The 21,708-nt window shown below is 35.8% G+C and overlaps 1 protein-coding gene across 3 annotated transcripts in view; it reads right to left on the bottom strand.

The window, feature by feature from the left end:
* ZC3H12C (zinc finger CCCH-type containing 12C) overlaps positions 1-21,708 on the bottom strand; it is a 64,793-nt gene that overhangs the window by 20,352 nt on the left and 22,733 nt on the right. For all 3 annotated transcript variants that reach the window (XM_019653662.1, XM_019653661.1, XM_019653660.1), the window contains exon 2: positions 11,597-12,351. In XM_019653662.1, coding sequence (XP_019509207.1) covers positions 11,597-12,276 — 680 coding nt within the window. In that variant the 5' untranslated portion in view covers positions 12,277-12,351. The remainder of the gene's footprint in view (positions 1-11,596; positions 12,352-21,708) is intronic.

The following is a 21,708-nucleotide window of genomic DNA, read 5'->3' as shown; positions in this document are numbered from 1 at the left end:
CATAAACAAAATCAAAATGCCATAGAGGTGGAGAAGGTATTTGCAACATGTAAGACCATCCAAAAGGCTAGTTAGTACTCAGAGTATATAAAGTACTCCTTCCTATACACTGAGATGGGTAATAAGGTTTTTTTTAAAGGCAAAAGATATGAACAGTGAATTCACAGAAGAAGAAATCCAAATGACCAACAAACATGAAAAGATGCTCAATAGTGAAGAAATACAAATTAAGGCCAAAATGAGACACCACTTCACACTCATCAGATTGGAAAAAACTAAAGTCTGCAAACACCAGATGTTGCCAAGGATGTGTGAAAGCAGGAACTCATACATTACAGGTGGGAGTGTGAATTGGTATAACTATTCAGGAGAGCAATCTGGCAATACTTTATACAAAGTCGGAGGCGTGTTTTCTCTAAAACATAGTATTCTACATCTCAGTAGAGTAAAACCCTACAGTAACTTGAATTCAGATTTAATGCAATTAGCAGTTGGCTTTCATCTTCAGGTCAGCCTCAGATCTCACACAGGGTGGGGGTGGGGGGGTGGGCAGGCAGACTAAGTCTTATTTTCTAAAGGCAGACAAGTGGGGATGGATGTGTAGGGTGGGTCCCTGAGTCTCCTGTAGTTTCCCTGCCAGTCTTCCCCTCATCAGGCCAAAGAAATGAATGCTTAGCAGGAAATCCCTGGAATGGCTGCTGTTACCTTGGAAGTCCTTGCCAGCGAAGGCCCAGAGCCATGAACTACCAAGTGGCTCCAAAAGGCAGATGGGACTTTCACAGACTGAGAGGTTGTGGGAGAATGAACTTAATCTAACCTTACTGAGTGAGGCATGCTGAAGGCTGTGACTAATCACATGTGCTGGATACAGTATAAGAGGCAACTATAGGAGGTTCTGATAAAAAAGTATAAAAACAGAGTAAGCCTGATAAATTAGGAAAACCAGGATGAGAGAGTAAGCATGATGCACCCACTGGTGCAAATGAACTATCTGCTGAGTGCTTACTAAAAATGTAGGATGCTGTTTCAGAACTGTAGCTTTAATTTCATATAAACAGAAGAAATTCATTATAGTTCTGTAGCCACTTACGGGCCGTATCTGCATGAATTCAGGTTTTTTTCCCCTCACTAATAAAAATAGCTAATTATATACTTATGAATTGGCATGTTCCTTTGGGCCTCAATTTTTCATTTCAACAATTTGGCAATAGGATGGTATACCTCAAGTGAGTCCTTTGCTGGGTGAATTTGTTGAAAGATTTGGTCCACTTTTTTTTTTTTTAAAGATTTTTTTTTTAATTGGGGAATTGGGGGATGGGAACAGACAAGTTGCTGTCCTTTTGTTCTTCAGTCTAGTTGTGGAGGACGTGTCTTCACTGGCCCATGTTGGTATGATCATTGCGCTCTTCCCGGGTGAGGCAGTCGCTTGCCAGCCATTAGATGGCCGCTCACGCCGGCTGCCAGCCACTCACAGTAGCTTACGGCAGCTCACTGCAGCAGGGGCTGCAGCCTACACCATCGCCGGCGACTCATTGCAGCCCAGCTCCAGGTCAAGCTGTTGTTCACCATCTTAGCTGTAGAGGGCACAGCATCACTGGCCCATGTGGGATCTGAACCGGGGCCCTGCTGCTCAGAGCTGGCATCCCAAGCCAACTCTTAACCAATGCACCACTCGGCCGGCCCTAGTGTTGCCTCTTGATGACTCTGCTTGACTAACGAAACAGGCATAATGGGGGCACAGGATAAGCCCCCACAAGGGAGTGCTGTGGCCTCAGGCACCTCCTGCACCTCAGGCTGCTCTCAGGCCTTGGCCACCCACTGGGAGGCACTGCTGCTGGCAGTCTTTGAAACCTGTCTGCAGAAGGTGACCTGAGAAAAGTTGCCATGCCGCTGCTCGATGAGTCTCCCATTGATTTGCATCAGCGGTTCAAAGGCATTTTCTAAATTAACAGGGATGGAATCAGGGGCAGATTAGAACAGACCCTTAATCCTCTCCAGTTTTGTGGTAGACTTGTTGCTGGAATTCGAGCACAAGTGAGAAAGGTATCTGGATGACGAGGATAGACAGTTTCCCAGGTATTGGTTACAGCAATCCAGTTTTGGGGGGGGAAAATGGAAAAAGGTGAAGATAAAAAAAAACCCCCAAGATTACAGTGTTACCTGTCTGGTTAGAATTATTCACAAAGGGAGCTAATCCTTTTCTGGGAACACCGACAAATACGATAGGACTCCCTAACGAAAAGGCAATATTGTAAGAAGCCACGACATTGGAAAGAGGAATGCTGAAAGAGACTGAGGAAGATGCAAGGGCGCAACATAACTCTGACGCTTTACTCCACCTCCATCAGGAGACTCTTCTCCGCCGGAAATCAAATAGGAAATAACGGCAAATGGTGCAAACTCACGAGCAAAACTGACATAACTGGGAATGGGAAAATCTTATACATAGTTGTGTTTCTTTTTCCTGCCTTGCCTTTTTCCTGTCCTTTCTTGTGGATCCTGGAGCCATGTATTCTGCAATTTCTTCTGAACTTTCTTGTTTTAGCTGAACCCACACAAGCTCTGGGTATCTCTGGACAATCTTCTACCTGTTCTTTCACCTCTAAGGTTTCTGAGCAAATAGGTCCTGTTATAGGAATATGCCACTCTTCTTACTGCTGTTAATCTTTGGGAAGAGTCCTGCTGTATAAACTAAAGGCTACCATATTCTGTTTTCCAGGTAGAGTGTTTTTGAAGCTCCTGGGAGACAAGGCACCTGAGTTAATGAACATGAGCTTATCCATACTGATAAATATGGGCTGGGGTCTGCCATACAATGGGCCAAATTTTGAAGAAAAGAGGCCTTCTAATACTAATGGCAACTATTGGGTTGTGAGAAAAGTCATGACGCATTTTTGCAACGAAATACAGAAAAAATATGTCATGACTTTTCTGACAACCCAATAATATATCCCATGGGAAACTAACTGCTCCTTTATTAGAGTCAAAGCAACTTCCCCAATAGCTTTCTGTAATTCATTATAGAACTTATACCAGACAATAAGATGAAATTAATTTGCAGACCAAGTTGCAAAAAGAGCTGGGGGTGACTAAAGCTCCATTACTTTCACTACTTTTTCTTTTTTGGTTTGTTTCTTTTCTTTTCTTTCTTTATTTGAAGCTGCATTACTTCTTTCTATCCAAGGACTCTCACTCAGTTTCAGACATATCCAACTCCCTACTAACCAGAAATTGGAAACCAAGGAACTAAAATGAATAGATTATCTTGACAAACATATTCTTCATAAGACTTTCAGTATCATAACTTTTCATTATTCCTTAAACTTACTTTGTCTCATATCTAATGCATTTATCTTTAATTTACTCATATCTACTACTGTAACTAATGTGAAAAGTGCATAAATTCTACTTTTCTGTTTTCAACAGAAGGGCAATTCCATAAACAGTCAAAGTTATATGATATTTGCTACATCTTATAACAACACCATATATACCTCCCACTGGAGAACCTGCTTAGTAGGGTGCCATTAAATTAGTCACCTATGATGGTTAATGGATTATAAAAGTGTATTTTGTAATGCATAGAAAAATGCAGGAAACCACACATTTTAATGTAGTTTGCTTTAATATGGAACCTAGAAGAGGGAGCTATTGGGCTGAGCAGTCCATTTGCCATATCTATTATAGGAAATGTAATTTCACATATTACACTGTCTTAAGCTATATATATTTACACACACACACACACACACATACACACATATCATTAACTAGGTTAACTATAGGATAGAGAGGGTTATTTTAGAATTATAACTATTATCATCCAGTGTAGACATGAGGAGTAACCAAAAAACATGGAGAAACTTAAAAAGGGAATCAAGTCATCTATGAAAGGGGACTGCCTCTGTTTTTCATAGCATTGAAAAAAAAGGGAGAACAAAGGTGTCTCTTTTCAATTCTCTTATTTCTTCAAAGTTTATTTTGCTATAGTTTGAGTATTTGCTTTGAATTAACATATTACTTATAATGTTATACAGAACCTTGACAATCTTACATAATTTTTATTTTCTTATATTCTAAAATTTATGCAATAAGTATATTATTTACATGGTCAAAAGGAAGCTATTCTTAAAAAGTCATTCTGTAACTCATCTAAAATTGAATTATAAAAATTATGTCTAGAATGGCATGTTCAGTATTACTACTAATTATTATAATAGTACTAGTGCTACTATTACTACTACTACTACTACTACTAAATAGAGATGGCTTTTGATGAGTAGGCCAAGACAGTGAAAACAGCAGTCTTTGCAATCAGACATGAGTTTTAAGTATTTTCTTTACCATTTTTCTGTGTGATCTTGGCCATGTTATTTATTCTGAACCTCAATTTTCTCATGTTTAAAATGGAGATAATCCCACATACCTTATAGGGCTGTAAGAACTGAACAAGGTAATACCCATAAACACCTAGCACAGTGCCTGCCATACGGAAGGCTTCAACAAATATTAGTTCCTTTACTTTCTTATGTCCCTTTAGTTTTAAATTTTAGAATATGAAAATAAGCTTGCTTTTTTGGAATGAAAATAAAACCAGTAAAATAAATCTTTAATTTCATCATTGATAGTAAATTGTGATTTTTAGAGTAATATGTTTAATGTGTGAAGATCACTAAACAATTTTTTTTATAAAGATTTTTATTGGGGAATTGGGGGGATGGGAACAGTGCTGGGGAATTGGGGGAACGGGAACAGACAAGTTGCTGTCGTTTTGTTCTTCAATCTAGTTGTGGAGGACGTTGCTTCACTGGCCCAAGTTGGCACCATCATTGCGCTCTTCCCAGGCGAGGCAGATTAGTCGCCGGCTTCTGGACGGCTGCTCACTGCGGCTGCTGGCCGCTCATGCTGGCTGCTGGCTACACACGGTAGCCCATAGCAACCCACTGCCATAGCCTACGCCGTTGCTGGCAACTCACGGCAGCCCAGCTCCAGGTTGAGCTGTTGTTCAGCATCTTAGCTGTGGAGGGCAGTGTCACTGGCCCTCATATGTGGGATCCGAACAGGGGCCCTCTGGCATCCCAACCCAGTTCTTAATCGTCGCGCCACTCAGCCGGCCCAACAGTTTGTTTTTAAAAGAAACCAAAAAGAGATCAACGTAATTAGGGGACTCAACAAGATAATCAATTGCTTTTTTATAACCTTTTATCTATCATCCTTTATTTAAATAAAAATCTTGACCTGTAAGTGTGCTGTCTCTACTGGAAGATTCAGGTATGATTATAAAACTTCTATGACTTTAATGCATCATTATATCAAGCCACTGTATGATGATAAGGACAGTTATCAGGGTTTGTCAGTGAAGTGCCTACAATGAAAAATATGAATAAAAAGTATCCTTTTAAATTAGAAAACCATATTTGAATCGTTAGTACTAAAGTCCTTCCAGTTTAGATATAATTAGCTTAATTATATTACAGAAAGTCATGGTGCACTGGACATAAATTACAGAATAATAGTAATATAATAATATTAAAAATATTTATTGAATGCTAAACTTTTAGTATACCCCAGTGCTCAGCAATATATGATGACTTGATTTCATTTTTACTCATTTTTTTAGGCCTGATTATACATAAACCATGTTCGGCATATGAAAATAGATTTTAATTTTAAAGAACTCCTAAAAATGGCTTTAAGACTTTCTTCACTAATACATTTTTGGTGTTTAATGATTGTTAAAAAGTTCTCCTACATCTATCCTATATTCCTTAAGCAGAGAGAAAGGATATGCAGCTGGATATCATCTTCAATATGGAAACAAGAGTATTTTACTTCCTATTATTGTCTAATTAAATTTCATATTTCATTTGAGAACCTATTAATTTCATGTGCTGAGTCACAAGTATCTAGAATTTTTTTCTTTCACATTACTGAAGGCTCATAACGATTGCCTGATGCCTATTTTGTCACTCTTCTAGCTATTCAACTTTATTATCTCTGATTTCTTTTCCAATACACCAAGATCACTTTGAAGCTAAATCTAGTTGTCAGGATGCTACACACCAGAAAACTAAATTCATACTCCTTGTTACAGATCTTTTAATCAGTGTTTATCAAGTTGTGTTCCAAACAGAAATTCCACAGTGTGGCTCAGAGGCCCTTCTAGGGAGCACGGAATGGAATTTTTAAGTGGGAAACACAGCTCCACCACCTATGCTCCCCAATTCAAATAGAACTCTGCTTTTGTTTGTTTTAAATACTGGGCCTTTATGCAAAATTTGCAGGATTGTACTGCTTTAAAGGAAAATAAAAGTCTGAAAAAGCACTAATTTAGGACAGTGAAAATATTCAACACCAAAATTACAATGAAGTATTAATATGAAATAGTATACTATGATCCTCCAGTTGGCTATGGACATAGCAGTGTGGCCAAGAGAGTTTTCAGAACGGGCAAGAGTAAGGAAAAAGGAAAAGGGAAAGGTTTCTCTGTTCATATAAGGTCCATAATTTGAAGCCAAAGTTAGGAAGCACATCGATAGAATCCAGATCCAAGGGGGCGATTAGACTAAAGATGCTACAGAGAACACATCTGTTAAGTAGATGTAAAAATGTCTTCAATATTAACAAAATAGCAAACCTCGACTCTAATCACTTTTTCCTATTTCTTATAATTGGTAACTTTTCCTGTTATAATTGCTAACACTAGTTAGGTGAACTGTAATTAACTTTATTCATATGTAATAGGATTATTGATGTTTCCTAGGTTCAGGTTTAAACGAACACATTTGAGATAACAGGCAAGTTGACTGACCACAGGTCATTGAAATTCATGACCAATGACAACTAGAATTATGTACTTAGGTTTATAAAGAGATGCAGTGGAATATAATTAATATTTGTCTTTGTCAGACTCCATGTAATATAATTAAACAACAGGAAAAAAGAACTAGTTCTGATTCTGATTCTTTTCATAATGTCTAAGGATTTTCTTTAAAACAGTAAGAGAAATGGGACACTGCCAACTAACCTGTAAGTGACACCTATGACATTCACCTAGAGGGCAATTAAGCTGTCCAATAATTAATATTAAGTCCCTACTAAGTTGGGGCTTAAAACATTCCACTGAGAGGACATCCAATAAGAAATATAATGTGAACCACATACATAATTTTAAATACTCTAGTATATCACATTAAAAAAAGTAAAAAGCAGTTGAAATTTTAGTAATACATTTCATTTAACCCAATGTATTAAAAATTATCATTTTAACACATAATTGACCTAAAAGTTACTGATATATTTCACATACTTTTGTACTAAATTTTCAAAATCTGATATGTTTTTTACATTTACAGAATATCTCAATTTTGACTACACACATTTTAAGAGCTTAATTGCTACATGTGGCTAGTGGTTACCATATTGGGTCACATGAGTCCACGGCACATATTTCAATAAACATTTGTTGAGGGACCAAAAGCAAATTTGAATGAACTCTGGCAATTAGTAGTCTCTCCTATGATCTAAACCAAATACTTAGACTAGGTGTCCAGGAGGATTTTATTAACTATAAGTCGGTACTGTACTTAAATGGCAAACTGGCAATAGGACAGCAAATCCACCAAACAACTGTAGGCAAATTTTAGAGCCTAGGCAAAATGGCCTTCAATATTCAAATTTACACTGAAAAGAGTTCTCAATTTCATAAAACTTCACAAACCAGGTTAGAAACATGAAAGGCTTTGTGCTTCTGAAAAGATTAATCAGAAGCTTAAGTCCCATTTATACAAACTGTTAAACTCTGCATGTATTTTATAAATATATGGGCTTAGCCCACTTTTCTTTATAGAAAGTAATCACAACTTAAGCATTTTCTCTGTTCAGGTTCTGATTCTAAAATCTATATCTGATTTCTGTTCCAACTTTAAGAAAATGACTTTAAGGACTGACCTGGAGTGCATTTCTAAATCCCAGTTAACACTCAGATTTGTACTATTGGGCTGTCGGAAAAGTTGACGTATTTTTTTGTTTGTCGTTGCAAAAATGCGTCATGACTTTTCCGACAACCCAATATAATAACAGCAGCTGGATTCTAATATTGTTTTTTTTGGGGGGTGGAGTGTAAATAGTCAAGCAAATCGTTGCTTTATTTCTCTATTTTATACCATTTGGTATACAAAAGCAATTATATTCTTAGTTCATCTTTTTTTCCTCGGGGTTGTCTACAACTTAACCTTTGCATATATTTTCAAATATAACTAGGTCTCCTTGCCTCCAGTCTTAGTGCTCAATTCCTTCTCTAAATTTCTCTGCAGAGTGATCTTTCTTAAAGGCAAATGATATGCCACTTCTTCCTTGCTTAAATTCTTTTGGTGGTTCCCTATCATTAAGAGAGAGGCAAAATGAGCAGGAATCCTGTTGCCTAAAAGTGGTCCACCTGCGATTATCAGCAAAACAAATATCTGTCCTAATAGTCCTAATACTCTGTACAAACATGCACCAATAAGGCCTACCCACCAGTCAGGACATTTGATCTAAACCAGAAACCTGGGTTCACTGACAAAGACAGAAGACTTCTAATAGGAGGTGGTAGCAGGGAGGGGGTGAGTGGTGGCGGTGACGTTTCAATAGTTTGTTCATATCAAAAAGAGAAGACTGGTGCGTCTATCTCCCATTCCTCCATTCCATTCAACAGAAGAATTTGTGCTACAACATGACGTAGAAATAGTGATGAGGCTCTGGGTTTTTTCTTGTTCAGCACTCTTATAAAATACTTGGTAGAGGCTAAAGCAGAATATAGAGATAGAGTTAATTTTAATGAAGTCAGGTGACTAGGTCTTGAAAGCACAGTGAAATCAAGGACTTTTAGGGATCAAAGGGCTGATACATTCAGATGCAAAAAGGAGTAAAAACCATAGAGGCATAAGCACTGATGGAATCATAAAGAAATGCTAGAGGGAGGAGAGGCTGAAGAAATTACTTGTCAAATATAAATGAAAAGGGGACCACCATGAGGCCACATAAATCAATTGGTAATGAGATGGTTTATGGGTATCTCTTAAAATGTTAGGTTTATTATATTATGACCTGATGTTCCTATACATAAAGTTCATTTTTTTTTTATTTGGCATAAAATGCCCTCTAAGATCTGTTCCAGTGTCTTTTTATCCTCATTTTCACTTCCCATCTATTTTTTATCTCCATGCAGTACCCACACATTGTTTCCTGTGCCTCAGTAACTTCCCTGTGCATATTCTATAGAGGGAACAGACATAACAGTGTCGCTCTATTCTTTCATTTCTTGACATCCTACAATTGGGCTTCTATCTTTAATACCATATGGCGTTCTTGAAGGCAACGACTTCCCGTGTCCTCGTGTCTTTGCAGTACAACCCACAGGATATTTTCTCCTTAAAGCCTCTTCTTTGAGTTTGATGACATTTGTATGTCTCTTGGTTTCTCTAGCACTATGCTTTTTTCTAACACTAGTATTTTTCACGCTACTCTTTCCCTGGATCATCACTGTCTTCTACCTCCTGACCTATAGATATCCACACTTTTCATCTTGAATGGTTCTCAACACAGGCTATGCATCAGAAATACGTTGGCACTTAAAAAAAATATTTACTTGGGTTCTAGCCCCACTGAATGAGATTCTTTAAGAGTAGACCCCTGGAAAGTGTATTTTTAAAGAACCCCTCTGGTGATTTTGGTATATGGCTATGATTGTAGGTGTTCCTCTAAGACCTATTATGCCTTCCCTCATTAGTCTTTTCCTTTGTGAATTCACAGCACTTTGGCCCTACACATTATCACTCTGCTAAGGTAAACTGTTCACTAGTTCTGGATTATTGTAAGGAAAAAAAATCATTATGTGGCCAAGTTTGGGAAAGATTAAACCACAGACGTTATTTTACTGAAGGACTTCTCAAGGCCATATGTACACTTCATACCACTATGATTTTTAAGGCTCTCTTCACTCTATTAGAAAGGGCTGTTTGCATCCAAATTGATCTCCTATCTCCTATAAACCACTTTAAACATCACTGCCAGATTAGCAGGATAAGGCATAACTCAACTCTTGACATTCCCCTCTTCAAAAATCTTCAATTATCTTTGGATTAGAGCCAAGCTTACATTCCCTAGCCTGGCATTCAAGGGCTTGGAAGATCTAGTTTGAACCTTTTCAATTTGCTTTTATTTTTTTTAGATGATGAAAAGTGTATAGACTTTGAAAAGAGACATATTTGGGTTTGAATTATGTTTTACCTTGGGCAAGTAATTTAAATCCTGCAAGTCTCATTTGCTTATAAATGCAAGAAAGATAATGCTGCTTCCACCTGAAAAGATTATTTTATGGATTACAAGTGGGTCCTTCCCATATACTATTCAGAAGTACTTGTTATCACCTACTAAAAACAGCGGTTCTCAAATTTCAGTATGCATCATTATTAGCAGGAGTACTTGTTACAAAAGGAGATGCCTGGGCCATACCTTGATCTTGACTTGGTAGGTCTGTGTATGGACTTTGTAGGTCTCTAGAACTATGCTGTCCAGCCACTAGCTGCATGTTGATATGGCTAATCTGAATTGAGACGTATGTTAAGGCAGATGCCCGATTTTAAGACTTAATATGAAAGGAATAATGCAAAATATCTCATTAGCAATTTTTTAATTGATTACATGTTGAAATGATGTTTTGGCTATATCAGGCTAAACAAAATATATTATTCACATTAATTTTACCTGTTTAACTTTTTAATGTAGGTACCAGAAAATTTTAAATGACATACATGCCACATATTATATGTTGATTGAACAGCAGTGCTCTAGAATGTGCATTTTTAACAAGTTTCTCATGATTCTGTGGTTGGTATCCTCAGATCACCTTTTGAGAAACAAATTATATGACATTTTAAGCTCTCTGAAAGAAGAACTGATGCCTTCATATATCTTTATATCTCCAACAGTGCGTTGAACATTGTGGGAAGTTAACTGAATTTAAACACACTTTAAATTTTAAGTCATCAAAATTCATAAAATTTTCATTAGAAGTTTTACTTTTGTTTTTTCTTTTCAGTTCCTAAAGAATTATTTTTGAATTATATTTCTTAAATGAAACAAAACTTTCAAACTTAGCTTTATTCCTAAATAATAAAAATAGTTTATTTTCTAAAAGAATTGGGGTTTTTCCCTATGGTTATTTGGCCTTATATAGAAATAGGCTATTTACCTGACTAGATTCCAAAATTGTTGAACATTATTGTACTCAAGTTTTTTATTTAAAACTGGTGGTTAACAGTAAACTGGGAACATATGCTAATTTTTATACCATAGTAATATAGCCAAATGGGAAAAAAAAGAAAGACATATCTGGGGAAAGGGGGTCTCTATTTCGGGACACATGGGGTGAGAATGGCTGACTGCCCTGGAAATAGAGAAATGAAAAACTAAGAAACACAATTAGAAATTTATAAGCTAATGTTAGGATGCAGAATACTCTTGACTTTAATGACTACTAGAAGAGAAAGTCACAAAATTAGAAATACTTTTGAAAGATTGTTTGGTAATAATCACTGAAGATTTTCCCACTTACCTCATTGCCACATTGCTGCCATCGATAACTACTGGTCTCAGATTTTCTCCATCATCTGTTACAATCTCTTGCATTGGAGATTCAGACCGCTGAGATTCCAGGGAAGATGGTTCCCGCATTATACTGTTAATTGTACTAACTGTTTGCTCAGCTTCACTTTTATTTCCAAGTTTGACAAGTTCTCCCAAAATATCATTGATTAAAGCATCGGTACCAAGTTTGTTGAGCACAAGCTGAACCTGTTCCTCAGAATAACCTAACTTAAGTGCAAACTCCAGTTTTGTTTGGTATTCTCGCACCACATCGGGGGGTTTCTTCACTTCCTTGGATATAGTCTGGGACTCTTCAGGTTTAAAGTCTTGCAAAATTTCACTGCGTTTGAGTATGTGAGGCTCTAAACAGGGAGACCTACATAGTTGTCTGTGAGTCTTGGTTAATAAACATGGCTCTACTGAAATGCTACTCAATTGTTCTGACTCATTATCAGAGTTTGTGCTTTCTTCAGAGTCACCAGAGCTCGCATTCTCTTCAGAAACCTCTTTTTCTTCCTTCCCGGAATTAACTTTTTCCATTGTAGGTTTTTCTACCATTGACCAAGGTGCAGATGTACTTAACTGTGGGTCACTGCTCTCCACATAAAGGTGGCCAAGGTCATGCCCCAGATGATCCTTCAAGCCCATGAAGCTGTTACGTGTACTTGACTCCACTTTTCTGTTGTTTTTTCTGTATTCCTGAATGCAAAGCACCCCGTATTCCTAGAGAAAAATGTAAAATATTTAGAATTTCATACTTACTGTTTCATTTGTTTCAATAAACAAGTTGGACAAGAATTACTGAACTACTGCATAGCTACTTTGTGTTTGACTACATCCACATCCCTCAATACTCTTGCAAGGTAAGTATGCCTTTTTTCAGATGAAGTTAGTAATTAGAAAGGCCATACAATCCCTCCAAAGCAACAAAGTAAGTAAGAAGTAGAAGCCGACTTTTTACCCAGTTTTGTCTGACCCCAACACCCATACACTTCCCACTATGTCATGCTGCTTCTCAGTCTTGATGGAAGAGATTTTTCTATTAGAAAGGCCTATGTTCCTGGAGTGACACAGAGAGTATTATCAAAAAGCATGCTTAGGTATGCTATGACAGGTTATGTACATTTTCTCTAAAAGAATTCACAAAAATTTATAAAAATTCTTTTAAAGAGAAAGCCATGTGGAAAGAAAGGAAAACATTAACTTATTATAATTGTAGAAGTATCATTAATGTGGATCAAGCTTAAAAACAACCTAAAGACATTTCAAAAAGAATTATGGTACTGAGTTGAAAGAGCACATATTCAACAATAGTCAAAGGAATTAAATAATTACAAAGTGACTTATAATCTATTTATGAATAGTTTTGCCCTAATAATCTTTATTTTGTGAATACTGAACACAGTAACAGAATACAATCTTTAAAGTCATGCCACCCTTATTAAGTGCCAGGGACACTGCAGTCAATGTCATTCCAGGGGACAGGGAAAAGTTCTTCTATGCACATTTGTAGAATGCAGAGAAATGAAATACTTCACATAAAATTAGCAGCAAATAATTAGATACACTGAATAAATAATGTTATCTTAATTTCTTGAACTTTATGGCAGAAAATATTTCTATATTATTATATCAGATAATTAACCGTTATCTGCATTTGGTTAAAAAGTCATCTTTTCTCCTACTTTCCCCTAAGGAATGCTTCTACTGTTTAAAATGCTTTCGCTGTTTTACTGTTTTCCTTAAATCTATTGGGAATAATTGTTATTTCTCCACTAGGAACAGGCTAGCTGAATAAAATTATTTTCTCTTGTGCTTCACTGTTAAGGACTATATTCACATCAGTAGTTTACTTATTAAGGTAATTCCAGTGTTCTATCCATGGATAACATTAGTAAGCCTGTGGTAGCTGAATTTGAGACTGTCATAAAACACCTATTTAAATAGCCTAAAAAAATTGGAAAAACATTTCATTCTAAAGCTCTTCAACATCTTATTCACACTAGAAAGGAGCTATTATATAAATGTTATGAAAAAATGCTAAGTGATTTTCTAAGTTACACATTTGAATGCATACTTGGTGAACTTATTATAGAGTGAAGTATTTCTGCATAATGAAATAAATTATATTAATTATGGTAAATACTAGAGAAGAGAACATGGACATCTTTAGCTTGATACAGTACATTTCAAATTTCTTCAGGGTAGAACTCCTACACACTTCTACAGGAGTTTCTTCAGGTTTTATCCCTTGAGAAGACAGAAAACTTTAATCGCACTGTTCTACTAATGTAACACTCATTAGTTTAAAAAAACAACAACACATCAAACTCTCCTGGCTCCTGATTACACAACTGATAAAAATAAATATTCTTTAAGAGGGCTCTATATCTGCTCCATTATGAAGCTGTACCCATTTCAATTTTTTCTATTAATATGGATATGCATGAGCCCAATTTAGAATTAAAGTAAGGGATTTTAAAAGCAAATCTTTACATTCAGTGATTTATTAACTACTGTAATATACTGACACCATAATACAAGTAACAAATCACAACAGCATCCTAATAAAGGGATACAGTTAAAAGAAAAACCTGCACTGTGGCCTTCGTAGAGCTCCCACCAAAAGTATCTTAAACAAGGAAAACCTACTGGAAGCTGGGCTGCCTGGCAACCAGAAGACGGTTGCTAAGCTGCACTCTTTTAACATGCCATCATGAATGCTAGCACAGTGAAAGAATAATTTGGTATGAACAAAAGCCTATAAAAGAGACTGGGATTTAAGTGCCTCTGGTTTACCCTCCGAGAACAATGCAGCTGCCAAACCAATCTGGAAGCTCCAACATCATTGTTCTGTAAACCCCACAATCTGCTCTGACTGCAGGAAGTGTATTTAATGGGCAACATTTTTTATCTCTCCTGAAAAGTTTGGGTTTTGCATAAGTGCTGTTGTGAGATTATTCTTCAAGATAATAACTCACTGACCAAATCTATGAATTGAACTAGGGAATATTATTTTAATATTGAGCTGTATTGTTTTCCTTTTGGGCTGTTTCAAATAAGATGAAAACTACAGCCTGAGGGGAAAATTAGAATGAAATGTTATGTTTAAAGCATAAGGAAATTATTCTTAATTTTCACATTTTTCAAAGAAACAAAACCAGATACTGTAAACTTTTTAAACTGAAAATTATCAACCCTAAAAATGTATTTAAATCTTTTTATATCACCTTCAGTCTAATATAAAAAAAGGGCTTATGACACTATGTAAATCTGCTATAATTTACATATGGCTATAATGATACAATAGAGAGGAAAAATGGGATTATCAGTTATTTGCTTTTTATGGTATTAAACCAAATAAAACTCATTTATACACAAATGTATTTAGTGACTACCACACACCTTTAACTTGTGATAATTCATATAATTTATATATACTATTTAAATAAGTTTGGAATGATTGGGCTAAGATGATTTTTAATACTGAGGATAAATGTAAGCTTGATCTAATCTACTTTTGAAAATATTAACATCTAATTTTGTTGCCAAAGTAATTTTTCTTCTAAAAGATTCCGGTTTAACTTTTTCAACTGATAGGCCTCTCTTTATTTTCCAGATTTCATTGGTTACCTCAGAGAAAGTTATTCAATGTCATCGTGTACTAAACAAGCAGTCAAATAATTTTAGTTTCTGTAAATCAACAGACCATGAAATAGTACAAATAAGGGCAAATGAAATTATCAGGTATATATTTTCTCCACTACATAATACAAAATTGAAATAACCTGATTTGTATTGACCCAAATGGTAAAGATTTGGTTTTTTTAAAACTTTAATCTCTAAAATGCTTCCTTATCCACTTGTAATTAGAAAATGATTGCCCTAACTTAATATGGCACTTAAAAAAAAATGTCAATATCTTGAAACCACTCAATAAAAAAAACTAAATGATAAGATTTAAAAACTGATAAAAATATTTTCATATGCTGCAGTATTTGTTAATGTAATATATAACATTTATAAGGAATTAAAAGAAATCTTAGGACAAAGAATGGCATATGATCTTTTGTTCAATGCCTTAAAAATGATCAATATGATTTGAAAAAAGATAGCAAAGATTCTAATAACATCACATAATTTATTATTACATGTAAAGCAGAAAATTTTTTCCCCTTAATTTCTAAACCATTTATTAGACTTTTAAGTTTTGCATTTACTCAAAAGCAAATGTATATAAATCATCTTTCAATTAATCAACTATTAACTAATAAGGGTAATTTCCCTCATTTCAGGAAGCAGCAGCATAGACAAAGTTTCACACACAAAGTAGGTCAGTGTTTATACTGTGATAGTTATCAAAAAACTCTAAGAAATATGGCCTCATTTTTAAGCTTTATATCAGGAATCCATTATAACTGGTCTTTACATACTATATTCATGAACACAAAAGAAACTGAGTAAAAATATAATGGTCTGAAAACAAATTTCTACACTTATAAAGCTATTGATTCCCTCTAGATATTGTATTAGAAACTAAAACAATTTTTCTTGCTAAAGGTCTAATAAGTTAAAAATCAAATAATACTATTTTTTGAAAAACAACTAAATTTTCATGCTTATTTTTTAGATGATGAAGAGTAGCTAATTGTCTTAATTGCCAAAAAGAAACTTTACATTAGCAGGTTAGTGATGTAATGGCTATTTACTAGAAATTTGTTGCATATACAAATTCCCTATTTAGTGAGATTTTCTAAAAGTTCTCATTAGATGACTTGAATAATCCTTCTCAAATCTAGTATAAATATTTTTTTATAGTCTAAAGAGCCTCATATTAATCAGGAATATCAGACCATAAACTTGTTAAATCAATTTATTTGTTTGTAAAGTTACAATCCCATAAAGTGGGTTCTGGTTGTTATCCAAATGGTAATACTGTGAGAACAATGAAAATAAAATAATGAATATGTAATAAATACCTACTGCTGTAGTCTCTGTGTATTTAATTACCATTGTATTTCAGTGAGTGCTGTTGTCTGCATCCCTCTAGCTAACAAAGGAAGATGTCCCTTTGAACAGATTGGTTAATGCTCTAGGGCAACAGATGTCTACTGGAACTGCAGGAGACCAGCAACTGGTGGCCTGCCCATCTTCTGAAAACTTTCAATAGACTTATGCATATGTTCACACAATAGGGCATGTGGTAGAAATGAAAACCTTTCTTTAACCCTTTATGCTCTTTCTTTGCCTCCCAACTGATAGATGAAAGTCTTTGTCTCCTCTTCCCTTCCCCATTACAGAACTCCAGAAAGTAACAGTTTTTGAAATAATACCTTCAATCTAATGTGATACTAGTGCAAGGAAAAAAATAAGGTGGGAGAGAAGAAATTAGCAACTATTCATGAATATTGAAACTACTAACAAAGCAACTGAACGCTTAATCATATTTAAAACAAGCTGTTTGAAACATCTACCTATATCAATCCATCTCCCCAAGCTAGGTTTTTAAGACAATGGAAACATCTATCAAATCTTACTATCATTTTACAGCACCTAGGTCTGACAGTGACACCTTAAGAAACATAAGAATGTGACAGGATAAAATCTAAATTCATTGTTTATCAAAATACCAGAACATGTTATAACTGATCTTTAACTACCAAATGATTACATGCCATGCCCAACACCTTGCAAATGCTCATGAAACTGTAATTACAAAACTCCAGAATATAAAAATGTAAAAAATCTGCTTCACAGACATATTTTACAAAAAGAATGTAATTTTCTGGTATTTTGGCACCATGTAATAATTTGTAGGCTTTCATTTGAGGTGTATTCTATCCTTTATAGAGTCCAAATTAATACTTTGAATATTTAGGAAAGTTTAACTTCCAAGGCATTAAGTAGCACAGATACTCACGTTAGCAGAAAAATACAAAGACAATGGTTTCTGTAGCAGCTTCAGCAGTAACTCCTTAACACAATTTTAGCTGCAGACTTCCAGGCAGGCAAGAAGAACAATGAATGGTTGAACAGATGGAATGGCAATGTCTTTGCTTAACCTATTACCAAGTGGAGCAGCCAATCGTAGGCCAGAAAGCTCACAATTAGTTGGCCAGGCAGATGCAAGCCAACCTCAGCACCCTGCGTCCAGGTTTCTAAGATAAGCAAGTTGCTGTCATTCTTGGGGTCTGCCCCGGGCAGCATGTGTATTAACGAGGGGTGTGCGGCGACAATAGGCCACACAAAGCTGACTAGTAGGCAGCTGCTCTCTGAGAGCAGTCATTAGGAAGCAGAGCGCCAACAAGGAACACCTGGCTTAGGCAGACTTCAGCTTTTCCTCCTTGTTTTCAATGCACAACACAAAGAAACCCATTGCATTTTAAAGTAGTAAAAGTTGCAAGTTCCCCCAAAAGTTGATGCTGTACTCTAGTCTATTATTAGCCTATTGTTTCTGAGAAATAAAGAAAATAAAGTGTGTCAAAGTAACAATTAACGAATGCAGCAATCCTTTTCTTTAATAAATGAGTTACTGGTGAAATGAGACAGAAGGTTATAGTAAAAAATATTTCCCTGGAAATACTGAGAAATCTAAAATATTTGTAACTATTGGTTAATTTGTTGCATGAAAATAAGATTGCAGAAGAAAAAGGTTTACGACCTTACAAACAGAACTGATTTAAAAGTTCACTAAAAAAGTATAGTGTAGTAAAACAAGTTTGCTTCAACTTTGTGCCAAATCTCTCATCTAAACTGTACATTTAGACAAAACTAACTTCAAACTAAAAATCACCAGAATAGCCCATCTTATATGTCAAATAGCAGTGTAAAATTAATCATGTAATTAAATAAAAGCAAAATCTTTATTATACCTGTTAAAAGTATTTGTATTTCATAAAATTTGTAAGATGTAATGTTTAATTTCCAGTTCAGGGAAGTTAACTTTATAAATAAGAAATACTGTGATATTTTTCAAGGATATAAAGTATGCAAAAATCAACCCAGTGAAGAAGCTTGTTAGTCCTGATTTATTTCAGAGTTCCAGACTGCAGTATTTATAATGCTATAAGACTACTTACTTTCGAGGGCGGCATAAGTTATATCATGAGTGGCCTCTGATTATGAAAAAATTCAATTAAAATTTAAACATCAGATGTTATGAGAATATTTCTCTACTAAAGAAAATCTAGAGCTGTCCTAATACTTATGTGATGTAGAAAACACACACACACACACATGCATACGCAAGCACACACAGGCATCCCCTTATTCCAGTGTAAACTAAAAGAGTAAAGGCAAAAAGCTGCTCTTAAAATATAAGCTGATTTGCAGAAACTAGGCTTTTCCTTATATAATCATGAGCTCTAAAATATATAAAATTTGGTTAGAGCACTCCAAACAATCTAAATATCTCTTCACACACAAATACTGAGTCTACTCACAGTTAAGATCATTAGTGAATACCTGGAAAAACATCATATGGGCTGAGACTCTTGGCCATGTCCTTACTGGGCCCACTCAGATGTAAATGAGTGCTTCTCTATTTATAAAACAAGAGGAAGATGTACTCTATCTGGCTAAAATTTTCAGTTATCTCTCTGAAAACACTCCTTATGCCTACTAAAAGCCTAAGAATTAATGTTTCCAGAAAAACATTAAAGTGTAAAGTATGCTATTGCAGCTCACCATTTGTGTATAGATATATTTTTCCTCATGGTTTAGTGAATGTATTTCTGGTAAAAGTTTGATTAAATAAGATAAAAATGAAAAAGTATATATTCATGCAAAGTAGTTACAACTAAAATCTAATAAAACTTAAGCTATGCACTGAGTACAGAGGTCAATATTTATGGTCAATATTTATGAATTCACATTAAAACCTTTTTCTTTTGTACATAAAAAGGAACCTCTTTAGTGTGAATAGACTGCCTTCTCCTTTCCCTTGGGTTCTTTCTTCTCTTTATCCCTTGCTACTATAGTTACTACTTTATAGCTTTAATTCAGAAGGAGGAGGAATCTTCTCCCTAATTCCTGCCACTGTGAACACAAAGAATGAGAGAAAACTACCCACGAGCTCAGCAGGACGCCTAATCTCTAGCACTGGATTAAGTTTTTTGCAAACAGCAAATAAAGGTGGTGATCTGAAAAAGCTAATCAGATCCTGCTGTGGTACTTAGACTATCTGGGTTGCTAGTATTGGATAATGTTAAGCACATTAAAACATCTGTAGGTGAAAAGACGCCCTAGTCTGGCTTTCTTAGTCACAAGGCCTAGTCCACTTCCAAAGGCAGCACCAGTACAAAAAGCTGCACCGGCTCTGCTTGGGTCACTGCAATCAATGGCTGTGCAGCTATGACAGAAGAAAACGAAACAGTGTAGTTTTAGGGGTGCACTAAAATCTGTCCATGCCAAGGATGTGTCTAATATTTGAAACGTTAACTATTTGAGACGACCTTGTACGTTTGCTGAGATTTCAATGTGAAACATGTGGGCTTTAAGGCTGGTGTTTGGAATCAATTCTCTTTATCAGTGGTGATCCAGACTGACTTCCTGGTACCTTGCTCCTAATATGGGGTTTGTTCCCCTTTAATATACAATCTTTTTCAATCCTAACGATAATACCATAGAAGACTGTTATATCAGATTTTACCAATTGTTTCACAAAAGGTAAAAGGGTAAAGTTTTAAGCAAAAATTCATTATTTTTGAGAGTTTAAAAAAAGGAACTAACCAACCAACCAAAACCTTAATTTATATGCATGGTGTAAAAGAACGGATCAAAATCAATCAGGCACAAACTCTATAAACTCTGGGTTATTATATCTAAGAAGTCGGATGGGCCATGATAACTTTAATATATTTTAAATGAAATATATTCCTTGGGCTTAGATTACTTTTGTTAACTTATCTCCTTCCTTGAATACCCCCTAAGTGCGTCCCTGCCAAAGCAATGTTCACTGACACCACTCTTATGCTTCAAAAAGTCTCAGCAGCAAATCACAAATCTCAAGTTCTCTGCTTTATTTTCAAGGCTCTTGCTACAATGTGTGCCCCTCCTGGCCCTGTAATCATATTTCCCACTTCAAACTTAAGGTGAAGGGATAGTACCAGTGAAGTCACTTTAAGTGTCCTCTCGCACTGCCTTACCCACCCAGGTGACATCTGCTGTTCTAAGCCCAGCTCAAGGTTTATTTTCCCCATAAAACCTTCTTGGGCTAGTCTAGTTTTTCTTGATACTCTTTTGAATGTCTATAACATGAATAGTCTATATCGCGCAATATAGCACTTATTTATGAACCAGACTGTAAGCTTATTGAGGGCAGAGCCATTTAATCTTCCATAATCCACACAGAAAAAAACTACCGTATCTCCCCATGTATAACACCGTTTTTCGAAAAATTTGGGGTCTAAAAACTGGGTGCGTCTTATACAGTGGTTGTATGAGTGCAAAAAAAAAACAAAAACAAGCGCGAAAAAAGCAGGAAATGCAAGTAAAAAAAAAAAAACTACAACCACTGTATAAGACGCACCCAGTTTTTAGACCCCAAATTTTTCGAAAAAAGATGCATCTTATACATGGGGAAATACAGTATATGGCACACAGCAGTTTGCTGATATCTAGAAGACATCTGAGTGAAAAATATGACTGGTAAAAAAACCGGGCTCCTCTAAATATGAATGAGGGCATTCATAAGAAAAAAAGAAGAAACCTCCTCTGTCAGTTTTTATTTCTCTTTTGTGACAAGGTAAGTTTATCAAACAGCTCTCAGCTATTCATCATAGTGTATTCTTGTAGCCCTGGTTCTGCCATTGGGGCTGCTTTCGCATTCCAGGCAGCTGTGGAATTGAGGGAGCTCAAACCTCTCAGTGATGAGGTCTATTCCTGCAGTCTCCTTCTCTGGCTTCAATTTCCTACCTAGAGAGGCATCTGTTGGCATAACACTTGGGTCTCTGTCTCCCCACCTGAGGATGACTTATTTGACGGGGAAACTAAGTAAGCAAAGCCCAGCCCTTCCTCACATATTTCTCTTCAGGATCTGCTCAGCTGCAAAGACTACATGGTTGCTTTGCTCTCCAGCAA

Source organism: Hipposideros armiger, unplaced genomic scaffold (genome assembly GCF_001890085.2).
Source record: "Hipposideros armiger isolate ML-2016 unplaced genomic scaffold, ASM189008v1 scaffold_204, whole genome shotgun sequence".
Classification (NCBI taxonomy): Eukaryota; Metazoa; Chordata; class Mammalia; order Chiroptera; family Hipposideridae; genus Hipposideros; species Hipposideros armiger.
The sequence above is the reverse complement of the archived record's forward strand: the minus strand, read 5'-3'. Positions and strand labels throughout refer to the sequence as shown.